Below are 25,091 nucleotides of genomic sequence, written 5' to 3'. Positions count from 1 at the left end.
CTTCTGCAGTCATTAAAAACTCATTTAGTACTTCAACACTTAGCCAGCAGCTTATTACAGATTGTCAGTATTTATTAATTTTGTTAAAGAATCTGAACTAAAACAACTTTTTTTTTTTTCAAGCAATGTCTTTCATATCCTGACTTCCCTTCTAAATTTCCTGTTTTACTGTGTGAGTACTTTTGCAAGTACTCAAATGCTTGTGAGTACAAACACTTTTGTCAAGTGCAACAGAGGGTACATTTGATGTTTTTGGGCACAGCATATTTTCAAAAAACAATATACCTGCAGCAGTTAAGCCTGATCTATGTGCTGGCAGAATACAAAAAGGAGTCCATCACCCAATACCTTTCTACTCCTAAATAAGCAACTGTTTTCCTCTATGATTACATGGAAGCATATGGAAAAAGATGCTAATGAGCTAAATTGAGAAATCAAAAGACCTCAGTGGGCTGAAAATAGAATTTTTTGTATTTTTTCCCAAACTTCTGGTAGCTAAATATTCTGTCAACTGCAATGTCAGTAACCATCTGTTCTCCACTGAAGACTTGCAAGCAGCCCTTTGAAACAATGTTGGCAGAACTCCTTAGTCACAGCATGGAACTCCAGTCCCAATGGTGATGAGTACATTCAAATGTCTGTTAAGGACTGGACAAGCCCAACAGACATTTTCAGTGATCCAAGCATATGAAGCCAATTTTTCCTCACAATGAAAATAAATATATCAAGGTGCTTTTAACTTTAAGGAAGTTAAAAATATGGCAAGATGTATAAGTAAGAGAAGTATCTGATATAGCACTTCAAACTCAAACCCCAGGGCAAAGCATTCTGACTATGCTCTATGGGGAAAAAGTACATCCTGAATTCACAGAAATAAAACTGTACTGAGAGATACTTACTCTGTGGAGGAGGCACACTGTTTTGCTTAATATTGGGACTAGAAACATCTGTCTCTTGCAGCATCTGTGGCACTTGGGAAGCAATCTTGTCAGAATTGCTTTCTGATACAATTACAGATGGCTCAGTGGAAACAGCAAGCGAAGGAGCCTCCTCAGACTATTTGAGAAACAAAAAAAAAAAGTTTCCAAAAGTTTTGTTAAGTAATACAAAAGTAAAAACTCTTATATGGTGTTATTTTGGCAATATACTTAGCAGCTGCTGAGAAGACGGCATTAAAAAATTGAACCAATATTAAAATCCTTAAAAATTTTAAACTGAGCCTGTAATACTATGACTGCCATCTAGTGCCAAAATTTTTAATTGCATACAAGCAAAGATAAATGACACAAATTAATTCTTAAAATACAGCACATGCAAAGAAACGGCTCTATAAATCACCAAGACCCTAAAAAGATTCTAGAGTATTCAACAGAGATGTAAAACAGTGACACATATGCATTTGGTTGCAAGGCAAGCAGGCAAGTTACACAGGACCAAACAGATAACTCAAAATCCAAACAAATCAAACAAAAAGCATCTCCAGTCATTCCTAGAAACTGCTCAAAACACTCTGCTTATAGTAGAACAACAAATATTGGCGAGAGCAGTCAGCAAGTATTTCAATGGAAATTACTGCAGAAATAACTGCCAAGTAAAAAGGTACTTGCAGTATTTTTCAATTATCTAGTCAATTTTGAAGGTTCCCACAATAGAGATGCTGGTGAGTAGCACTTACTGTAATTAAAATTACAGCAAAACAGAAAACAAACCATTTTGACATTCCAATAGGGAAGTTAGAACATAAAAACCTTAAGATCCCGCAGCAAGTCACCAAATGACAAAAGGCTTCAAAAATGAATGCATTAGACCACAGTGTCTCAGCCAAGCAATAAACCCCAAACTTAAAGATGTTATTAAGAAATCATAGCTGCAGTTGTGTCACAACAGTCAAGAACCTGGAACTATGAAAACCAGATAGTGAAGTCTACATCCCTGGATACAGATGTACAACAGTCACCAGTTTGTACTGCTTCCATCACTATAATGTAAGCATCTCAAAAATTCAGTCAGAACATTCAAGAGAGCAAAAAGATACAAATTTCTTCTTTAATCATATCATACTAAGAAAGAAATTAAACAGCTTTAATTGAAAAAACCCAACACATGAATTTAAAGGACAGCAGTTCTCTAACCTTTCATGAATAGTTTGCTGTGCCCTTACACATCAACTGAAACAAGTTTAGTATCTATAATTGCAGTTATTTCTCTCAATCTACTGAAAAATCAGTAATCTCAAATATTTTTTTATACATCAACCATGCTGATAAAATGAACTCCCATCTTACAGGAATTCCAAGCTTAGCTGATTCCAGTGTTGTCTAATAGTTAGCAATCATCAGCTACATAGGTAAGTGAAACTGGCAAACTGAAACGTGATTTCTAAAATAAAAGGAGGACATAACGCTTCTAGTGCAAGGTAATCAATTCAGGTTAACTATTGGTATCATAGATTTGTTAGGACAGTCACACTTCACCAGCAGGTAAAGCAACTCAATTAAGATTTTAACAGGTCAGCTGTCTCAGGTTCACTAAGAAACATGTTGCAGCTTGCACGTTACAGCATGCACTATTACTGCAAATGTAACGATACAAATACATACAGCACTATCTGGACATTTTTCCAAATACTTCTGTCTAAATTTTGGATACAGGAAAGCAGGTAGTGATGTCAAACACTAAAAATTGGGTACTACGCTTTGCTAGGATATTCTCTGCTAACAAATTCATTCAGAAAGGAGGCCTGGAACAATGAATACAGCCTATTTCATAATATAAAGTTATATACATAATTCCATGATTCAGTAATGAAGTAGTGACTTGTTAAACTGTTACCTCTCTTTCCAAGTATCTCTCTTCATTTAAAACTCGTGCCTGCTGATAACATGCAAAAGGTTTCAATGCAGGCCAATGTGTAGCAGACATCATCACCAGATAGTGTGACGTGAAACACAAGGTTAGAGCTGTTTCTGATATTTATGAGGATATACTGATAATAACTTGTTCGTACTCAGTTTATTTTTCCCTATACTTCATTCTCATGTTTTGGAGCATTTGCTTAAGACTAGATTACCTGTCTTGGAAACTCAAGTCATCCATTTCACACATCAGTCACAGACTGTTTCTAAAACTTTTTAAAACAGCCAAGTCAAACAATATTGGAAGGCATCTTTGCATGCGTGAAATTACAATGAAGCCAAATCTGTTGTCAAGGAGATTTGATAAAGACTGACAGACCATCTGCACTGCCAGATACAACAATTCACAAGTTGTCCTTTATCAACTCCAGTTCCAGAGAATGTTAGTAATAGTTTTGTTTGCCCTTTGCCCCCACACCAAGTTTAAAACAGAATATGTCTTGTTTCACCAAGAAACAAGTGTGTTACCACTTACACAGCTATACATAGACACATATACAAACAGACTGAATTTAAGATTCAAGAGTAACAGAAACCCTCAAGCCCCTCAAAAATGGTGCAGTGTAGGTCTACATAAGATGCTGATGCCATCAAATCACCTAGGAAGTTGAGTATGACTATAAACAGTAAAGCACTGAGCAAATTCTACTGAAACTGAGCTTGTATTTTGGCAGTGCTGGCAACTTGTGAGGGAAAAAAAAAATTTAACTGCAAATATTTTTCAAATCAATTTACATTTCCGAACAGCAAAAGCTATAGTCTTCTAGGACGCACCATTACACCTTTTTCTAGAAGTCAAAAAACCCCCACCTTGATGTCACAATCCAAGTTTTCTGTCTACACATATTCAACTAAAGCCTCTAAAATAAAACAACATATTTGCTTTTAAGTTTTTTAAGAAAACCTCACACTGCCAGGAATAAAGCCACTTGCATACACAGGCAGATGTCTTTTCAAATACAGCTTCAAAAAAACCACCACAAAAACCACCAATACACTAGTCAGATAGAACGGGCAGCTGTTGCCAACTTTGATTAAAGGCTGAACTGATCTAAACTAATCAGTTATAAGCAAAACCTGTAGTAAAGCTCTACTTTGATGTAGGGCATTTAAAGCAAGTCTTAAGTATGTCTGAATGAGCTTTTCAAGACATTCCCAACACACTTCTGTACTTTTTATTTGGCAACCTGCAGCCTCTTGTGAAAGATTTCATTCTAATGCTTTCATTTGACTCTTAATACCTCAGTATTTTTATGAAACTAATGCTCAGCAATTAAAAATTAAAACTCAGTATTCTGACATATACTCTCTGGTACCAAATTGCTGTGTCACTAGTATTGTTCACTCTTCACGGAAATAAAAAACAAAAATCAAAGCCACTAGAAATACTAAATATTCTACACCTTCCTAGAATGTGATGCATTGTAGGGTAGCAGTACCTAAGAAAGCTGCTATTTGGAGAAAGACTGAAAGAGAATTTGTAGAATATGTTTCAACTGTGAGCTGAAGCAAACAGTTTGTGAATTGGTTCAAATAAAACCTTTTCTTATTCAATCATTAAGCTCAGTACAGCTATCAAAAATCAATTTCAGACTGCATTTAACTCAGAATATATTTAGTAGCACTTCACTCTGTTGCAACATAACAGCAGAATATGCTACCAGTCTTGTGCTCAAACCTGTTAGTTCTTAGGTTTCTACATTTCGAAGTTTTAAACCATTGCTTGAATATTCAAACAAGAAAGTAACTTGCCAGTAAAGAAACTGGCTACCGATTTGGAAGATAGTGCTTTTCAGAGTAGACATACTTTTTAAAACTTGAAACTGACGTCTACCTAAAATTCAACTGCTCAATTACCTTTATATTCATAAACATACAGCCTGAAAGAGTATTCTTACCGTAACATTATCTACACAAATTAATGTTTCAAACTACTTGAGCACTTCTAAATCAAATTGTAACATAAATCAAATTTGGCAACCCTACCTTAGCTGGTTCACTAGTACTTATGGTCTTCAAAGAAAAAGCTCTTTCCTGCTGTGGTTGAACTTTTGAGGTATCCGCCTGAAATTCCTCTCCAGCTTCTCTATCCAGTTCTTCAGCATCCTACAAAAAGGGGAGTGGGGAAAAAAAAGAAGAGTCTCTGTCAAGTTCTGACTCTTCTGCCCTGTGAATGAATTTTGTTGCCATAATCAGCTTCCATAACTAAGAAAATCTATCATAAAGAACAACTGAAGTAGTGGGCTCATACCAGCCTATGCTAACACTCACAGTTTATAGAACAACATAAAAAAATACCCACAGAACCCAATAAAGCCCAGAAAGCAGGACTTTTCATGCAATTTACTAACAAAAATCCCAATCTCAGAATGAACTGCACTTCACACTCCTGTTAAATTATAAGAATATGAATTTAAACTGAATTAACTCTAAACACTTTGCAAAAGTATCACAATGACACTTGACTGCTCTCGATTCTGCGCTTTGTTACAAGTTTTAAAATGCAAGCTCTGTATATTAACCTGTATAGTTTTCTATCACTATTATGCTTTAATATTTTTGCAACCCAGTTTTGTCTGCCATAATGCTTGTAAAATAAACCTCAGTAGAGAAACTGAAAATATATCCAAAGTATCCAAGAGTCTCAACCTTTACTCCTCAGACCATATAATAGTGGAAACTTTTAATTTTAAATGTAGAGTTGGAGTAGTTACACTTGTTTGTGGCACTAGAAGAATCCTGTGGTAGTGAAGAGGTCCCTGAGTTTAAACTGGAAACAATGTTCCTTCACTTATTACCACTGGAATCTTATGAAAATGTAGTCACAGCCCAAGTCTGTTGATTCTTGACAGGAAGGAACACATACTGGCTTACTCCAAGCTCCTCAGTTAGTTTCTACTGCCTTGACAAATACTGAAGTCAACAAATGAGAGTGAACGTTTAAGTATAATCAATGAGAAAGATGAAGATGTTTAAATGAACATGTTCCATTTTCAGAGGATAAATATACAAATTTTAAATGAGTTTGAAATAGCACTGGTAAGTTAAATGACTAAACTGTTATAACAAGGGTAACTTCTGTGATGTATTAGCAGTTCAGTCAGCTCCTAGGAAGCAAAATTCCCAATTTTACATAAAAATTTAATACAGATAAAGTCTTATGTGTAAACTGATGACTTCACAGACTGATGGACTGAAAGAAAAAGTAACAAAATTGGAACGGTTGGAGACCAATGACTAGAATAAACAAATCTGATTACATTAATATAGGAAGTAGGACTCTACTTGACATACATAATTTAAAAGACAGCTCACAAGCAATGGAAAAAGAAATTCAGAATGCCCTCACTGACCTTAAAATTCATGTAGGACACTCACAAACACCTGTTAACCACAACCTATTAACCTTAACTTACACTTAGAGTCACAGCAGAGAGCAGAATGGATTTCAATTACAAAAAAGCTGCAGCCCTAGTGTTCCCAGATTGAATTTGCCTCTAAAGAAACAAGAGAAATCAGCAGAAGCTCCACCTCCAAACAGACAATTTGAAAATAAAATTTCATCTAACAGGAATTCAATGTTTTAGAATTCTTAATAAACTGAAAATGTGATAACCATAAAAGCAAATCCAAAGCAAGTATGACTGAAGTTTTTGCTTTCCCTCCCCAATTCATCTAGTCAGATTTCACTGAACATTGGTTATTTTGTAAAGAATGTAAACTATGAATGGCTGTCACTATAAGCACAAGCAGGATGCATTCTAATCATCAGCTATTAAAAGCTTTCTCCCATTAGGAAAGTACTTGTTTTCATCTATTCAAACATGATTCAATTGCCATGTGAAGTGCAATCTGCTGTTGCTATTTTTACAAATCTTTTTCAATGTAATTCTTCAAAAGCTATTCAAGTAGCACAGAAAACTCCAACCATCCTCAGTTTGAAAATATTCTTTCCCTCATTGAAATCTGACTCACAGAGTAGCCCCATCAACTGAGTTTGAAGGATTAGGACTTACTATTTCACATAAATCAAATTAAAACAGTACTTCAGAAAACTATTATATTCTCACACAATTGTACTTGAAGACAGTTTAAGAGAAAACTTCAATTTCTTTCATTTTCCTAACTAGCTATATTCACCAAGACAGCTGTCTTTCAAAGGGCATGAGGAGAAGGATTCCCATGCAGAGCAGAGATCCTCCTGGAAGCATCCCTACAGTACAGAATCCTGATCTGATAGAAAATAAATAATTCAGGATAAATACTTTCCATGTATTTCATGCTGTTCATAATAAATCCAGCAAAACCACAAGTTATCCCATGTTTGTGAATACAACAAATTAAGGAAATACCAGTAAAATAAGAATTTAACTCTTGAGAAACAAGAGTAGACAATCCAAATCTGTAAAGAAATTAAATTCCCAAAAATAATTTTTGTTCAAGATGCTAATATTCAAAGATAAGGCAATTTTATGAATTCCTTGCAAGTGCCTTTTAAACCATCCAGATTTTACCTGTGCAGGAGAGTTAGCTTCTTCACCCTGCTTCTTCTTTTTCTTCTTCTTTTTCTTGGATTTGCCACCTGTAGAACTCTGAAGAATTTGCTCTGCTTTTTCTCTTTCATTATCTGAAATCTTCATACAGGAACAGAACGTATTTAGCATTTAAAATGACAATGAAACATACCTTCTATAGACTAAACAAATTAATAGCTATAAGAAATTGCATATACAAGTGTAAATGAACAGTCTTATCTGTTCAGTTCATTTTAGAAAGACCACGTTCTTTACATGCTATCTGGTAATACAAGTAGAGGAGATGGGAATGGAAGAGGCAACAGAGCACCAGGCACTAGTGGAATGGAAATGCTGTTTTTCATACTGAGAATTAAATACTGTCAAGAAGTATTTATAAAAACAGATCTAAATCCTCTAAGTCTATACTGACAAGGTGATTCTTGTAATTATGGCAAGACAGAAAGGTTTAACATGGAGCTAAGTGACTTCTCTCTTCTCAGTAACATTCAGCGTTTTCTTTCTCTGTGTACAGAGCAAACAATTGTGCTACTCTTATCAGTGTAACAGTGATGAGAGATTACCTTTATCATTACCCTTTAAGTTACTTTAACAAATGGCAGTGGTAAGGACAAAGTCTTACAGCTAAGGACAAAATACCACCTTTTACCTTCTGAGTATCAGATCTCTCTTCACGCTGAGGAACAGAAGCAATTTTTTCTTCATCTACCCAGTTTCCCCACTCTTCTGCTGGTGCATTCCAATCAGAGCTTGGATCAGCTGAAGAAAGTCCATCTACAAAGATTAAAAGGTTTTTTCAGGAATATTGCCTTACTCTACAGGTGCTCTTTTCCAATTTAAAAATGTAAAAAACCCCCTATGCATAACCCACTTCTTGATCTCAAGATATAAATACTAATTTCCTGTACTTCTGGGAAAAAAAAGATGAAGAAAGACTTCATCAATAAGTGGAGGACTTTGTAAAGTAATGAGTACGACAGTGATTTTATGGACCTTAATCACGGCAGCAGCTAGCTAGATGCAATTGCTTCAAAATATTTTTCTAAACTGTGTGAAGAGATACAAATTTAAGAGTTGCTCTCCATCTTAAACTGTTCTCTAGATTTTCTTCCTAGTTTGTGAAAAAATTAGGATGAACTGTAACACAGATCAATCTTACCTTAGTAAGATTCCATTACAAGTGATATATCTTAAACTGTAAATCTTACTGACTCAAGAGTCATCCTATAACACTGGCATTTTTAATTTTTTTAATAATCTTTTTTTCTTAAGTCCATACTGTATTTTACTATTGTTCATTTATGATGGAGTGACAGGCTTAAAGAGTCAGATAAAAATTTAAAATATCTGAAAGGAATAACTAAGCCTAAGACTTTCTTAGTAGAAAGTTACAACAAGCTGATTTTAAAAGAGAACACGTTGTAAAAGATTGCATTTTCATTTCACATTTATATTAACATCACAAATATTTCTCCCGCCCGCTCCCCATCCCCAGTCTATACCAAATTGAAGAGCCAAACTTGGTCTGCCAACTATGGTGAGATTCAATTTAAACAACTGAAAATAAAGTCAAAATAAAAAGCAGTAACAAACCCAATTAAATTTACTGGCAAACATTATGAAGCCAAAAATACACTAAGATCTTAAGATTAGTTGGAATATTTAGAACAATTAGAAACTTTCCTAATAAAAATATTATCTTAATTACACCTATTCCAGATGCTAAAATTTAGTGATTTGAAAAAAAAAAAAAAAAATTACTCAACACTTTTCAGTTTATTTACTGCCTTCTCATTAGTTGCTTAAGAAAAAAAAAATCTATTCTTAGTAATAATAAAATTTAGTAGTATTTGTACATCCACTTAATTTCCTTGTCCTGATCCTGAAAAAGCAGTAAGGTGTATCTGTGTATCTCACTGGATAAACTTGCATTTGCCCACTTCTGTTAGTGTACCATAGTTGACAACTATGACGAAATTCTATTAACAGATGCCACAGCCGTAAACATTCTATGCTCAGTTATGTGAATCAATTATGCTTTGGATAAAATGTAAAACCAATGACTTTCAAATGGTTAACTGAAATGTGCTTCCCTTATCCTTAAACAGAAAAAACACAAAAGGTAAGTTTCAAAATTATCTGGTATCAGAGCAGTCATGCCAACAGTGGTGAAGTCAAGGCCTACATCAATCTCTTCCACTTTTGCAGTCATTTAACTGCAAGAAGTGGTTCTTAGAGAGAAGGTAGCATGCATGGCTGCTTTTGTCAACTTCTGGAACAATTTTTCAGGTCAATGCCCTAATGAGATGCACTACACATTTTTATAAACAGGGAGGAGAAAGTGGGGAGTAAACACCAACTTTACTGTAACTCCCAAGCAATTTCAGTTATTTCTATCCTGTACATGCTTCCTAGATATGTAAGAACTTCCTACAATTCCTCATTTGCTAAATGAGAAAAGTTAGATTAAATACAAGAGTCTGATGTCACCTTAACTTTTCAGTAAGGTACAAACATGTAGAAACAAACTCTGACTCAAATTCAATTTACTAAATACATATTTTGCTGACTTGCAGTAGATTTTTCTCATCACTTGCAGCAAGACGGTTTTATTACAAAGATTTTTCCAGCAAAAGCCAGAATTACCTTAAAATGCATGAGCTTTCTCACTTCTGAGTTTGAATATCCAAATATTTTTCCTAAAATTTAACCATTTTCTATCAGAATTTGTCAAAATACTTCTAATTCCTTTGAACTGTCCGTTAGTTTTACAGAAGTCAAACATTCCAGGTTTTTTCTCAGATACCCACCACTGCTTAATACAAGTAGCTAGTATAAATAACTACACTTCAATAGTAATTAACAACATTTTGTTAATGAACATTTTAGAGGAACATACTTAACCCAGACCATTCATCATCAACAGGGGGTTGAGCATGACTTAAATCCCACTGAAAATCAGAAGTACCAGCCTGAGAAAGCGATTCACTGTTGGATCCTGAAAGGGAATAAATAAAATTGTACTTGTAAGTTGGCAAGCTTCCCGAAGTTTTCTTGGGGAAACAAATCCAATCAAAGTAGGAAAGGAAGACAAGAGGCTCAAAGAAAAACATCAGATTCTAAGGACTGCAGAGGACAGGAAAACTAGTAGGCTCTTGTGCATGAGGTATATTCAGAAAACAAGGAAGCTGAAGAAGAAAGACAAAATAAAGTCATGAGAAGAACATAAAAAGAGATAAAGGTGAGTAAAAGCAGTCTCCTCAAACTGAAAAACACATTTTATGGGTAATAAAATTGTTACTCTGTATCAATAAGATCTCTTACAGGGAGAAGTTTAAAAGAAAAGATCACTTGAAAGAAACCTCTTTAATTACATTGCAGATCAAACAATTAAATTATACATTACTAAGAATCCAATTCTCATTTAAAGCAAAAGTTTTCAAGAACATAAAAGCAGCAGGATGAACAACAGTAAGGCCGATACCATCATGATAGCACAAGGTGGTACACATCTAACATAATTGTTTTCAGAAAAATATACAACAAACAAAACCATTTCATAAAAAAGTAAACCAAACAAAAGCTTAATTGTAAGCATGAAATAAATTAATATTTTACTATATGATGAGACTTCTGAAATTCAGTTTGAATAGTTCTGGGTCTCTATTTTACATACACCTCTGCAAAAGATACCTCAGACGACAGAAACATGGACATGTTCTGATTTCTTTTGCAGTCACTTTGCATTACAACGTTGTTGGCTAAGGTGCATCAAAGACAACAATACACTTCACTTTTTCATATTTCTCTTGAAGTCGAAATGGTGGCATTACAGCTGAATCTTAGCTCAGTCTGCCATTCTACTTTATTTAATAAACTTTCCTAAGTTTTAGTTTAGAGACTGAACTTGGATTCAGGTGGCTGCTTGGGATTTTTGTTTTTTTTAATTAAAATTCTCTGTCCAATTAAGATGCTGGACACTAAGCCTGAGTTCAACAGTTAAAAGCCTGTAAACTGCAATACAAGCAAATACAGCCTAAGTGCATAAGCACTTGGTCAGCTGCTTTGGAAAAGAAAACTGACATGCCAAGCTCATGGCGTAAGCAAGCAAGAGCAGAAAACCTGACATATGACCCTTTTAATGAATAATAAATCATTGTAGGACTTATGTTAGTTGTTTAACACACAGGATTTATTATGAAGCCAGGTTTGTACTCTAGCAATTTCACCCTTCAAAAAAGAAAACCCCAGAGCTCAGCATTTCCATTTGTCATACAGAAAAAAGACTCAAGACTTCAAATCCTGCCTACGGAACATATTTTCGAAGTAGTGATTCAGTTCCTTGATAGGGAAAAACTCAATCATCAAAAAACAAACCTCCCAGAAGACTGGGATAAATGGGCTTTCCTAGAAAGAAATCTTCAGATCTCTAACTTGAAACATTGCAATGCTGAACAATCTCTTATGCCCATTGTTTAGACTTAACACACAAACAGGAAAGCTAAATAAGAAATCACTGAATCATAGAATGATTTGGGTTAGAACATACCTTAAAGATCATCTCATTCCAACCCCCTCTACTTCCAAACCTTCTTACTAATATTCTGTGAATGCTCTAGTTTTTGATTATCAACTTAAAACAGTTACTTTACTGCATAATTTCAGTGTAACAAATAGCTTTTTAAGTGTCTTCCACCTCTTTACAGCACTATTTTCAAAGAAAAGTGAGAAAATGCATATTAGTAGCACTTTGCAAACTCTACTCCACCTGGTGGAATAGAAGAGAGTGGAAAAAACCTTTGGAAAGGCACACATACCAGAAACTCCAGGAGTTAATCCAAATGAGGAGAAAGAAGTAGAATTCTGTTCAGAGGTATTAATCCTTGCATCCACATTCCAAGCAGCTGTGGGGGAAGGGGAGGGAAAAAAATAAAAAGAACTTCACACACTGCTGGCAGTGTTGAAAATTTAGCTATTTAATTATGAATCAGATCAGAAAAACAGTGGCTACTCCAGCCATGATGACATTTCACACAACTGAGGGCATTAATCAGTGCTGACAGAGATGTGACTTTATGAATACATAGCCTGAAACAATTTTCAAGCTTTCCAAGATCATCTTCCCTTTACAGCCTTTTCTATATATAAACTTCTCACAAAAGAAAAGTGAATTGTTTTTTGAGCCCCGTACTATTATATCTCCCATTACTGCAGTCATTAAGTTTTGACAAGTACACGTAGATGGAACACATCTTGGAGTAAATTATATATATAGGTTAAAGAACGGAATTCAAAAATTCAGAACAAATTTTGGCAAATAGGAGATACTGCTTAAAAATGAAGACATACTTGACTGTTCAATGTAGGGCAGAAAATACGCAGAAATAGCCAGTAAAAACTACTAGCGGCTTTTATTTAGAATTACATTTACTTAATTGGGGGAGAAGGGGCTAAAAACTGGACAGGTATTCCAGATGTTGTCCAAAAAGCAGATAGTCACTACCCCACAATTTACTGACTCCTGTGTTAATGCATCCCAGCATACTATTGGTGTCCTTTGCAGCTAGGATCTATGGCTGGCTCATGTCCAACTTGGTGCCCCCTAAGACTCCTTACTCACAAAGCTGCAATCCAGGCAGTCAATATCCAGGTAGGGTTGCTTCCAACCCAGATTCAGCACTTGACATTTGTCCTCACTGAACTTCCTCGGGTTCCTGTTGGCCCATTACTCCCATCAGGTTTAGGTCCTTCTGGATGGGATCCCTGACCTAGACTGTTTCAACTGATTCCTGCCTCCACATTTAAGTTTGCTGTAATCTGGAAATGGGATGTGAATGACATGGTTGCTTCCTCCAGGTCACTTACAAAGATGATAAATAGGACAGTTCTAAGTACAGCCCTGTGATATCCCCTTGTTACCAGCCTCCAGGGAGAGTAGGACTTACTAACCATTACCTTTGGCCTGACCAGTTTTTCAACTGTTCTAGTTTGGATACAACAACACTGTGAGAGACAGTGTTGAAAGCATCAGTCAAGTCATCATGAAAGACTTTCACTGTTCTCCTTCACCCCCAAAATTAGTAATTTTATGAGAAGCAAAGCAGCCTGGTCAGACATGATGTATCCTCAGTAAAAAAACCAAAGAAAAAGCTGGTCACAGTCACTAAGAACTGCCTTATTAGAATATATAGCAGAACACATCTAGCCAGAACATGAAAAAAGCCCTTTGCTTCTACTTGGCAACAGTAAAGCTTCCAAGGGTATATCAGATCCAGTCTCAGGAACTCCATTTCAAGATATGCAAGAGAAATAAAACAAGGTCTAGATTTGTGCAGATTATGGCTGGGGTAGGGTTGTGTTTTGGATTTATGCTGAAAGCAGGGTGGATAATACAGGGATATTTTTGGTTTTGCTGAGTAGTGCTCCCATAGAGTCAAGGCCTTTTCCGCTTCTTGTATCCATGGCAGCAAAGCAGCTGGGGCTTGTCTTCCCAACAAAAAGTTGGAAAGAGACACAGACTGGACAGCTGACCCCATCTGGCCAAAGGAATATTCCCTACCATGTGGCATCATACTCAGCATATAAAGTGGGCGAAGAAGGAGGAAGGGAAGGACATTTGGAGTTATGGCGTTTTGTTTTCACAAGTCACCATTACATGTGATGGAGCCCTACTCCCCTGGAGACGGCTGAGCACCTGCTTGCCCATGGGAAGTAGAGAATTATTTCCTTGCTTTGCTTGCAGGCATGGCTTTTGCTTTCCCTATTAAACTGTCCTTATGTCAACCCATGAGTTTTCCAGCTTTTATCCTTCTGATTGCCTCCCCCATCCTGCTGGTGGGAGAGTGAGCCAGTGGCTGCAAGGGGCTTGGCTGCTGGCTGGGGTTAAGACACGACAAGACTAAAGTAACACTGCTGACTACAAAGGAACGCTGCCTTCCACAAGAGATGAGGATTACTTAGACTGAACAGTGGGAAGGGCCATGTTACAGCATTTAATAGTAAGTTGATGATTGTTGTCCAGAAAGAAATCATGAAATCTCTTCTCCATTATCACTGTGGGCAGCACAAGTGACAGAGGCAGAAAATTGTGCTGGATTCTAAAAAACAGTTTCTAATGAGAAAAACAGTGTAACACTAAATGTCACAAATGTTGAACAATCTTTATGCCTGGGGCCTAAAAAATGCCTGCCAAAACCGAACACAGTTGATTTGATCATGTTTGACCAACAGAACAGACTTACAACCTGGGGTTTATGACATTATTTAAAAGAAGTTACACTTTAAAATGGCTTAGTAATCATCTTCAGAACTTTATGAGAGTGATATACAACATTGCATTCCTTCACAGAAATGATTTTATGTTAGACAAACTCAAAAACCCCAGTTTTAACTGTACAGAGACATAGATGCTAAGCCATCAGAACTTACAGTAAACAGAAATTCAGTTAACATTTCACTAGACCACATCAAGATTTTTTAAAATATATAAATCTAAAAATATTTCAGAGATCCACTACTAGAAAATACATTTATGTAAAAATGCTTATGTGAAGCAAGTTCTTGAAAATAGCTTACCAATGGGAGTGAACAAAGAACGCTCTTTCCAGGGCCTGCCCACCAGGGTTACACCCCAGTCCTTTCCACTCCCATTAGCATCTCCAGCATCTTGGCCCCAAGCCAACGTCTCAGTCTTCCTCTTCCCAGCTGCAGCTGAAGGAACAGATGTCCATTTCTCCTCCCCTACACCAATCTGTGAGGAGATTTTTACAGACTTCTCATTCCAGCTTCCTCCATTTACTGTATGGCTTTCACTCAATCCCGGAGAAACTTAAATAAAACAACAATGAAAGGATTATTTAAAAGAAGAACTGGATGAAGAATTAAAATATCACTTACATGCACATTCACTTAAAAAACCACCGAATGAACAGCAGCTTTGCTACACCACTGTGATATAGACAGGGCTGCTGCTCTGTCTCAGCTGATTTTCCAGTTCAGATGATATGCACCATCTGCCTACTAACTTGAAGAGTGAGGAAAAACCAGCACCAACTGCACTCTCCTTCCTCATCCTTTTCTTTATAGGGCTGATGTATTGGTGAACCAGTGCCTCTAGAATAAAAAAAGGATGCAGAAAGTGCTTTCAACACTGTCAGCTAATTTCTCTCACAGAGTTTGGTGATGACTTGTGGAAAAGCCCATGAACTAAATGGAGAATATTTTGTTTCATAACTGCATACAGCAGTTCTCCAAGCAGGATGTAGACAAAATTACCAAGTATTAGAAAATACCTCCCAAACACTACACAGGATTTACAAAGAGCATAGCTATCACATTGACCATAGAGTCCCTCGCAGTAAGAGATAAAAATCATAGTAATACTCAATTTGTAAGTAACATATTTTATGTTACACTAAGGTAAAAGACCACAACACTGCAAGAGTCTCTGTTACATGTTACCCTGATGAGAAATTACTAGCCACCGCAAGTTTAACGTATACTTTGAGAAGCCAGAAGTACAGCAGATCATAATAGAAGTTTTTAAAATTTATGTCCCTATAAAATAGAGGGGCTAGTGCACCCAGCCTCACTTCCTATATATCACAAACCTTTCCCAAAGTGCTTTGTATATCAAATCCCCTTTCTCTTTTTATATATGCAGTGGAAAAACCAGAAAACCTGCTCTTTTACAAGCAGTTAAGAAATATTTGCATATTACAGGTGTAACACTTAAACAGTAAGCCAAACCCTCATGCACAAGTCAGTATCATATGCCAACAAAAACTACAGATCAAACATTTTATTTTTCAAATGAACTTGTAACTCAGACAGCATGAACATGCCCAATTCGAGCCAGCCTCACTGACACAGAATTAGTTAGGTGAGATATGCCTAGATTTTCTCAGACAAATCAATTCCAAACACAGACATCTGTAAGGTCACCACTGCTGTACAAAGAGCACTGCTCTTTCTCTACAGCACTAGCATTGCTCTTATCAGTTAACTTCCTCCTAGCATAATATGAAGTCTTAGGGAAAGGCAACAAAAGAACACTGAAGAGACAGAAACCAAACTGCAGCTGGTAGAAAAACCTTTCTGCAACTTTGCAAAAAGGCAGCTGAGGTTCTAAAGCAGGAGCTTGATTATTCTCTGTTTATTATACTACTCTCCTGTCAAAAACTTTAACTTCTAAAAGACCAGCAAGTTTTCACTGAATCACAGAAAACTTAAGATTGAAAAGGATCTCTCAAAGTCACCTAGTCCCACCTTCTGTTCAATGCACAGCAAACTTCAAAATTATACTACATTATTGAAGTTCTGGAAACCATAAAGGCTGACTGCCCAGAGATGCTTTGAACTATCTCCTGAAGGGCTTTTTTCCTCATGACCAGTCAGAATTTCTCCTTACTGAAACTTTATTATCTCTTCCTGTCCTCCCATTAGGCTTCTCTCAAGAATACAGCTCCCTTCTTCTGCGCCATGGTACAGGAAGTTTGCATGTGAAGTAACACTCTCAAAAACAGGCAGAAAGGGATTCACTTTCTGGATCGGCATGCTTTTAATAACTTATTTGTTGACTTGCTTATTTACACTAGCTACTTTTCATTAAAGCAACACAGCTAATGTTGGCTGTATGTAAGAAACAACCATCTTGATTTCATTCTGTCAAGCTAATTCACTTCAAGCATTATTATAGCAGTATCTGTTATTAGAAAACTGCTAAGATTCACTAGTCAAATATTTTAAGTTATGTGTATGACATATGTCAAATATATTCTTTTACAAACATGCATTTATATTTAAGAACTTTCAAAGCAAATGTATCTATGCATGTCAAAGGAGTATGTAAAGAACTGAGTAACTTGTGTATATAACCTGAAACAAATGTAAACAATAATCAGGACTTGAGAGCTCTTTGCAGTTATCTACACCATGGTTTTCTTTGAGCAAATAATTCATTAACACAAATAAGTGAGTAAGTTTGAAAAGCTAGCATAAAGAATTTTTCAGCAGAGCTTAAAAATAAATGTTACTGTTCTGTATATAAAAATTTTTATAATAGATAATCTGTCTGAAAATTCTAGATACTGAATTGTATTTCCACATGTAACCGAGACTGTTTTCAACTTCTTAAGAAATAACTGCAACATAAAAGTGTAACATTTGCCTAGCCAAAAGAGCCAGATGTATAGCAAAGTTTCATATCAGTAACTGCTCAGAATCCTGCACTGACAGTTGCTGCTTTCACTTCTGTAAAATACTTCTCTAGTCACTTACGATGCCCAGTAATGAAAACTTTTTACCTTGTGGAATTGATGACTCCCCCTTTGCAGGTTTAGAGCTGTTAATCTGTGCATTTAGAAGTGCATCACCTAATTAAGAAGAGAAACCAAAGCTAGATGAAGCCTTTTCAAACAGCAACACCCGTAAAAATCTTCTAACAATCCATTACTGATATTTTAAGAAAAGAATATATTAGTACCTCACACAATCCAGAACACGTAAGAACAAAATTAAAATGCTCTATTTTTTATTATTTGTATTTATGTTGCAGACAGAATGAACTCAAAGTGACTTAAGACCCACATACCAAGTAACGGCACATTTCAAAGAACTTTAGCTACTCTCCCAGTGAATGAAGAGCAGAAATCTAAAACACAGGTTGTCATTTACAAGGAAAGAGTGGCTCCAAGTGTTTCAGACCTGTAACTATTTCTAACTTCTGCCGTACCACGAAAACACTATACAGCTGAATTCTTTTTGGATTAGTTTTGCACAAGGTGATACATAAGATACAAAAAAAGTATGATACATAAAGGATTCTGACTAGAGAGGTTACAGTAAGTTATGGTTAGCAACAGTGTATAAAGACAGTTGGAACTACCATTTCTTGAAGTTCTGTGTAAATGGACAGGGGGTAAAAGGCAACAGGAAACAACTGATGTAGTCCTCCAGGCAAGAACTATGCACTCAGTCAAGGTGCAAACGAGTGTCAATAAAACAGGAGGGTGAGGCATACAAATTTCATTAAACTGTTTCAAGGTACCAGACAGTTGTTAGGCTCAGTCTTTTTGTCACTTTGCCAGAACATCAAATTTCATTTAATAAAAGCACCTATTTCTCAGTTTTACCTGAATATGAATTCCTGTGTCTACACATGCTTTAAACCAGCCCATGCAATCTTTCTTTTCTATAACAGCAGCAGCCATATCTATTGAATCCTCAACTATAGTAATTGACTACTAAATCTCAGCCACGTGGGCCTTACCATTATGAACAGCTTTAGTACAGGATACTATTAAATCTACATTGGAAAAAAAACGCCTACATGTTATGCAGTGAATGATATTTAAAGAGAACTTCAGGGGCATAACCTTCCCACAAGGAAGCACTCAAAAAGTTAAGGAGTTAGTGCTGCCTGCAGCAGTGCTGAGGATGCCTTTGAAGTTTCTGGAAACAAAGGGCGAGGTCACAGAGCACAAGTGAAGGAACAGGGACATGCCTACAAAGCAGTGCAGCAACTGACAGTGCACCAGTATGGATGGAGGCCAGTGTCTTAGCCACTAACTCCAAAACACTCTCTTTAGCTTCCCCAAAAATATGGCTAAAAAAAGGGGGGAGTTTTGCACTACGAGGAAGTACTTTTTCACAGCTTGAAATAATTTCCTCAAGAGTTTCACCTGCAAATATACCTATCATACATCCAAAACAGAGTCACTATTTAAGCATTTGAGTAAAGGTATCTTTATAGGACACATTCACAGACCTATCAAGCATCATACCTTTATTTTTTCTGAGACCAACCAGAAGTGATGGTGTAGGCATCAGTTGTTCAATGGATACAGTAACTGTATTTTCTATACCCTGGAGATTTGCTTCTCCTGAGCCACCGTCATTGAGCACCTTGTCTCGCTTACGCTGCTGACGCTTTTCTCTGTTACTGATTTTTGTTTCCCAGGCTCCTAAAACATCACCCAAATGAAAACATAACTAAGTCAAAGAGGAAGGAAAGATTTTTAGCTTGTACCATATCAAACGAAGTCTGAGGGCAGTTTAACCAGTCAGCTTCAACATTAGTTTGAGAACACAAATGGCCAAAGGTAAGTTTTTCTGTGATAATACTTGGCTTCACAGAGCAAAACATGAATAACATGAGCACCCTACTGTCCAAAACTTCTCAGTTTTTATAAGACTACTTTCAAAAATATCAGTTGAAGTTACTAAATACTGTTGTTTCAAAGATTAGATTCCCAGATACAATATGTGACTGTGGAGTTATGAGTTTATGTTTCTTTATGAACCAAACACAAGTAAATCTTAAACAGCATTTAAGCCAAAATGTTTGCATTTTGTGTATGTTTGTGTTCAGTACCTTCATCAACTTCCTTTCCATCTAGACGAGATGTATCCTGAACCGTTTTGGAATCTGCCTTTGATTTCTTTTTTTTCTTTGACTAGAATAAAAAGAAAACATTATCTTAATAATTACTTACTGATCACTTGGCATAGTGATTCAGAATTCCCTCCCCCTTGCCAAATACAGGAATAAATTTAAAACAGATTTTCCTGAACAACCCTCTGTGAAAGACTTATGCAGCACAGAAATGGCAGGTGGGGGGAACATTACTTATGCTACAGAGTACAAAGCTGGGTAGAAGCAGCTGCTGGCAGCATCACCGCCACAGAGGAGTAATGAGCTGTTTTAGCAGGCAGATACCACTCTGTCAAAATTTGGTTTGTGCAGAAGTATAAAGTTACCCATGGAGAAATAAATAATGCCAGCAACTCCTTTTAAAAAAAAGGTAAAAAAAATCCAGCTTGGAAATTACTTCAAAATGTAAGGTGCAATTAGTGCCCATACATCAAAAACTTTTTCCCCCCCCAAGGCTTCATCAGTTATGGCTTCTTGGATATAAGAGCTAAGCTAAACAAATAGGAACGCACATGACTACTGCAAATAGTTTTGGCGCAACAGGTAGCAATTATAGAGTGTTGAAAAGATAGTATTGAGAAAAAAACCCCAAGATATTGGGAGAAAATATATCACAGAAAGCCTTGGAGTTCAATTTTTTGATAAGCTAAAGTGATGGCAAATTGACTTGACTACCTTCTTAGAAAGAAAATACAGTACTGAAAAGCTTTTCAACCCAGTGAAGAAAGGTGTAAGAACTACCAGATAAACATGAATGAAAAACAACAAGACTTTTAAAAGAAATATGGTTATCCACTCAAATGTTATAAGGGGAACTATTCACTTATTCACTGTCTCTGAAATAGTCTAAAAATGCTGGATGTCTTTCTGAAATACATCTGCCACAGTCAGACTAGTAATTGCCAGCTGTATACCTGAGTTCTCACTATTTGGTTTTCTAGTCCTAAATGTCCAAGAAGCATCTAACAATCCCTCTAGAATTCAGAAGAGGTAACACCTAGATTACTACCACAGCTGCTGCAGATATTCTATGGGCCCCCACAATGGCATGCAGGTCACATGCCATAGAGTTACCACGCCCCAAAAGTAATCTGTAGCTTCAATACAGGTACTGAGAGCAGTATAGCTTGTTAGTGCAGCTGAGATGATAAAAAATTCACTGTTTATATACAATGCTGCATCACCACACCTATAACATTTAGGGAACTGATTTTGAACAGTTAACTCATGGTTTAATGCACTAGGGGACCCAAACTACAGATGCACCCAAACTGAATTCTCATTTGCTCAGCAGACTACCTTTACCCACACACCAGCTAACTAACTTCTGAAAAGTCTCCAAAAGAGAAGGGCTCGTTTCAAAATCAACCTTAGAAGAATTGATTCTAGAAATATGAACAAGTCAAATTATTTCCTAGGGCAACTTACAAGGGAAGAATTAAAAAGGAAAGTGAAAATTAGCATTAAAATGAGTTTAAATTGCCTCCTGAAGCTCAAACAGAGGAAAGATTAGCAAGTTTGTACCTTTGTCTCCCATTTGCAGCCAACCTGAGACTGGAACCTGAGATCTTAAAGCTTCCATCTACAAAGCCATGACTACCCAACTGCCCTCTGGCAATAAGAGAACACCTGAAATTACTTCAAAAGCCCAGACAACAATTCAAGATGACTAGTCTTCTAAATTGTAACTTCAGTTTCCTTACATAACTAGCTCCTGTGGAAGTACTGACATCAAAATTTACAGTTCTCATGAAACCATCAAAGTTTAACAGCCGAAGAAGAAGTTTGTGATTAACAAACACTGCTTTTAAAAAAATCAAGAACGCAAATCTTGAAAATGCGTTTACTTTCCTAAACTGTGTTACGCTGTTCTGAACAACCAGAACCATCATTTTTTTATCAAATTTACTCAACACCTGCTAAACTTTGTACTGTACCAGTCGCTATCTCAATAACAAACTGACTGTAACAGCAAGAGATGTTAAAGCCAGAGCAAGCCAGCCGGTCGTTTTGCAGAAGTCTATGCACTCAGAGTGTCACCTTCTGAAACACACAAAGATGCTAGTGTTGGCTCTGCCAACATCCTAAGAGCACACGAGGAATACTGCAGGCCTGACAAAATTTTTGAAGTCTTTAACATGCATTGTATCCCATGCAAGAACAAGAGAAAAATAAACCTTTCTTCCTGATCCCTAGTTGACTAATTATTTCTAGTATTCAAGACAAAGCAGTTAAGCGCTTACAAACAGAATGGAGTATGACATTTTAACTTCCCACAGTCTCATTCACAGAGTCACTTCTTAGGTAACAGTGCCTTACACTAAACACTAAAAAATCCCCTGTACTGTGGCAAGTCACTAATTGCAGAATCATAAACCCTATGAATGGCCACAGTCCAGACATTACTCAAAGCTTCCCCTCCCACAAAGCAGAAAAACATGCATGAAATTCACAACCCTGAAGCAGCCAAGAAATACAGAAACACAGAGGATATGTGATTTTCACTGAAAGCATATGTTGAAGCACAAAAAAATAACCATGCCCTTCAGGCCATAGATTATATGTATTCATATACGTATGCACATATGACTTTAATCACAGCCATAGTCTTATACCATCCATCCCAAAGATGGTACACAAAGACACATACACAGCACCCCTCATAACCTTAGCAGGTTTATAATGTCACAAATGTAACAGATGCCCTGAGAAGCCTTACCAAATAATTAGAAGCCTGTACAGTTACCTGTAGTTCAAACAAAGTTCTTAAGTATGCTTTTAACTGAAGGGTAACAATTTACTCCTGAGGCAATAATGTTTTGCCCAGGATCTCCCAAAGTGATATGAAAGCACAATCTGAATAATCATCCATATCCACTTAGTGGTACTCATTTCCTAGAGCTGCAGCTTCAACTTCACATTTTAAAACTCAGATCACTATGTTTGCAGTTTTAAGGTGAAGTTGAGTTTAGGATTTAAACACCTTACCTACTTGAAAACCTGCAAATAGAGTTATTCATTCAGGTTCAAGTTGTGTTATGTTCTTGGGAAAAACCCAGCAAAGTCAATCTGATATGCAAAATGTGGGGAAGAGAAAGAGGCACACAGCACGAAACTTCAAGGCAAACCTATTTCACGGAAAAGTCACTCAATTTGCCAATCACAAAAACATTTAAAACCCTACAGCAAATTAAAAGGACACAGTCTTCTAGTACTAACAGCAAAAGAAGCTATTAGAGGGTAGTCAAGTACATTTATTAAAGCTGGAATGAGCTAAAGAAATGACAATAATCATGGAATGGCTTGGGTTGGAAGGGACCTTAAAGATCATCTAGATCCAACTCCCTGCCATGGGCAGGGACTAGACCAAGTTGTTTAAAGCCCCATCCAGCCTGGCCTTGAACACTTACTTCCAGGGATGGGGCATCCACAACCTCCCTGGGCAACCTGATCCATTGTCTCACCACCCTCACAGCCAAGTGTTTCTGAGTGTTTATACATAATAATTTATTTTTCCTCAGATAGAGTTACAACAAAAGCACTTTATTGAAGAAAATAAGTCAGAAAACAATGACAGGGGGAAAACTTCATGCATAATGTTAGCAAAAAAAATTATCAAAGGCCTATCAAGTATATCCATGTTGCCCATAAATGACAGCATATATGATAAGACAAGAAGATTAGTCCTCACAATTCAAAAAATAACACTGCTATTAGTGTGGTTACGTTTTAGGTAACACTGCAGATCAATGTTTAAAAATATATTTTTAATGTAGCTGTTTAATTTGCATAACAAAAAGCTCACACCAGACCTCAAAGCTCACGTGTCATCAAAAATCAAGAACTCTAATTACAAATGGATACATCAGGCAAAAGAAATAAGCAGACACATGGTCTTAATCCTTTGATTAGTAGTCCGCCAATCGGTAGACCATTTACAAGGCACTTAACAATGCTATCATTATGCTGCATCGCCATAGAAGCCATCAAAGATGAAACACAAACTTTATTTCTGTAGGCTTAACACTATCACATGATGAACAGAGATATCAGTGTTTAGTGGGGGGCTAGGAGTGGAGTTTGCTTGACAAACATTCTGTGATAAGGCATGTCTCAGAAGTTAAGAAAATACTACTTTAGCTCTTCCCAACTCCAAATTAGATTAGTACCCTTCACAGTAAGAAATACAACTCTTCATTCATATAAGTATTTGTGGTTTGAAATCCTGTTAGAGTTATTAGATATTGAAATGACATACATCAAACTTCAACACTTGCTTTGTATCCACAACTGACCTTTTCATTTTTCTTTTCTGTGTCCACAGGCTGCTTTATATTGTCTTTACGGACAGTTTGTATTACTTCATCTTCAGATACATCAAGGAAAGACCGTCCATTAGGCTGTAAACAATAAGCATAAATAATAAAAAAAAAATCAGAGAAAGCAGATGAAGCAAAGCTCAAATTACACTACTACTGGAATGCAATTACTTGTTGACTAAAAAATGCTTGTAAGATTATTGAATAAAGCAGACCAAATTGAGGATTGGTGTTCAAAGTATCTACTGCAATTCTGTATTTACTAAAGACAGAAATTGAAAAGGAAAGAGAACAGGTTTTCTCATTTCATCTCACTTCTATTCAATCCGGCAATTTCATAACAAAAGGTAAATTTCTGAAATTTACCAGCTTTTAAAGTTACCTGTAGCTGTTCTGAAAGCTGATTCAGAACAGCTACAGTTGTACGTGCCATAAATTATCTAATTAAATTAACACAATTACCACTTTGTAGCAATTCAGTAACAGGACTAATTTTTAAAAGTAATTTCTTCATTGACCAAACATCTGCAATTTCTATCTATGTATATCCCTCCCAGCTCACTTCCTTCACAAGTTAAACTTCACAGTAGAACAGAAATTCAAAATCAAACATGAAGCATGACTAAGCACGACACCCCATTGTTCTTTTCAGACAGACTTGATTACAAGCATTACATTAGTCTACCATTTCCCCCTCACACAATTAAGGAAAGAAAATTAGCATGTATTATTCAACATATAAAATTAAAACTCTGGACAATCATTAAATGAGTCTTTATCTTTGACAGCAAAGGCACACACCTCAGCCTATATATTCCCCCTACAAAAATGTAGTAATTTAAAAGTAATTTACTTTTAACAAAAAGCTATGACTGAAATTACTCTGCTT

The 25,091-nt window shown here is 36.3% G+C and overlaps 1 protein-coding gene across 1 annotated transcript in view; it reads right to left on the bottom strand.

Moving 5' to 3' along the window:
- MTDH (metadherin) overlaps positions 1 to 25,091 on the bottom strand; it is a 34,338-nt gene that overhangs the window by 3,563 nt on the left and 5,684 nt on the right. The window contains exons 2-12 of the mRNA XM_048286543.1: positions 24,179 to 24,283; positions 19,824 to 19,905; positions 19,234 to 19,413; positions 17,755 to 17,823; positions 15,026 to 15,277; positions 12,268 to 12,354; positions 10,350 to 10,448; positions 8,100 to 8,224; positions 7,430 to 7,549; positions 4,902 to 5,021; positions 900 to 1,056 (exon numbers count right to left, since the gene is read on the bottom strand). Of these exons, the coding sequence (XP_048142500.1) occupies positions 900 to 1,056; positions 4,902 to 5,021; positions 7,430 to 7,549; positions 8,100 to 8,224; positions 10,350 to 10,448; positions 12,268 to 12,354; positions 15,026 to 15,277; positions 17,755 to 17,823; positions 19,234 to 19,413; positions 19,824 to 19,905; positions 24,179 to 24,283 (1,396 nt within the window). The remainder of the gene's footprint in view (positions 1 to 899; positions 1,057 to 4,901; positions 5,022 to 7,429; positions 7,550 to 8,099; positions 8,225 to 10,349; positions 10,449 to 12,267; positions 12,355 to 15,025; positions 15,278 to 17,754; positions 17,824 to 19,233; positions 19,414 to 19,823; positions 19,906 to 24,178; positions 24,284 to 25,091) is intronic.

The sequence above is a fragment of the Corvus hawaiiensis genome, chromosome 26 (assembly GCF_020740725.1).
Source record: "Corvus hawaiiensis isolate bCorHaw1 chromosome 26, bCorHaw1.pri.cur, whole genome shotgun sequence".
In the NCBI taxonomy this organism is placed as follows: Eukaryota; Metazoa; Chordata; class Aves; order Passeriformes; family Corvidae; genus Corvus; species Corvus hawaiiensis.
Note: the sequence above shows the minus strand (reverse complement) of the source record. Positions and strands in the feature narration are given on the sequence as shown.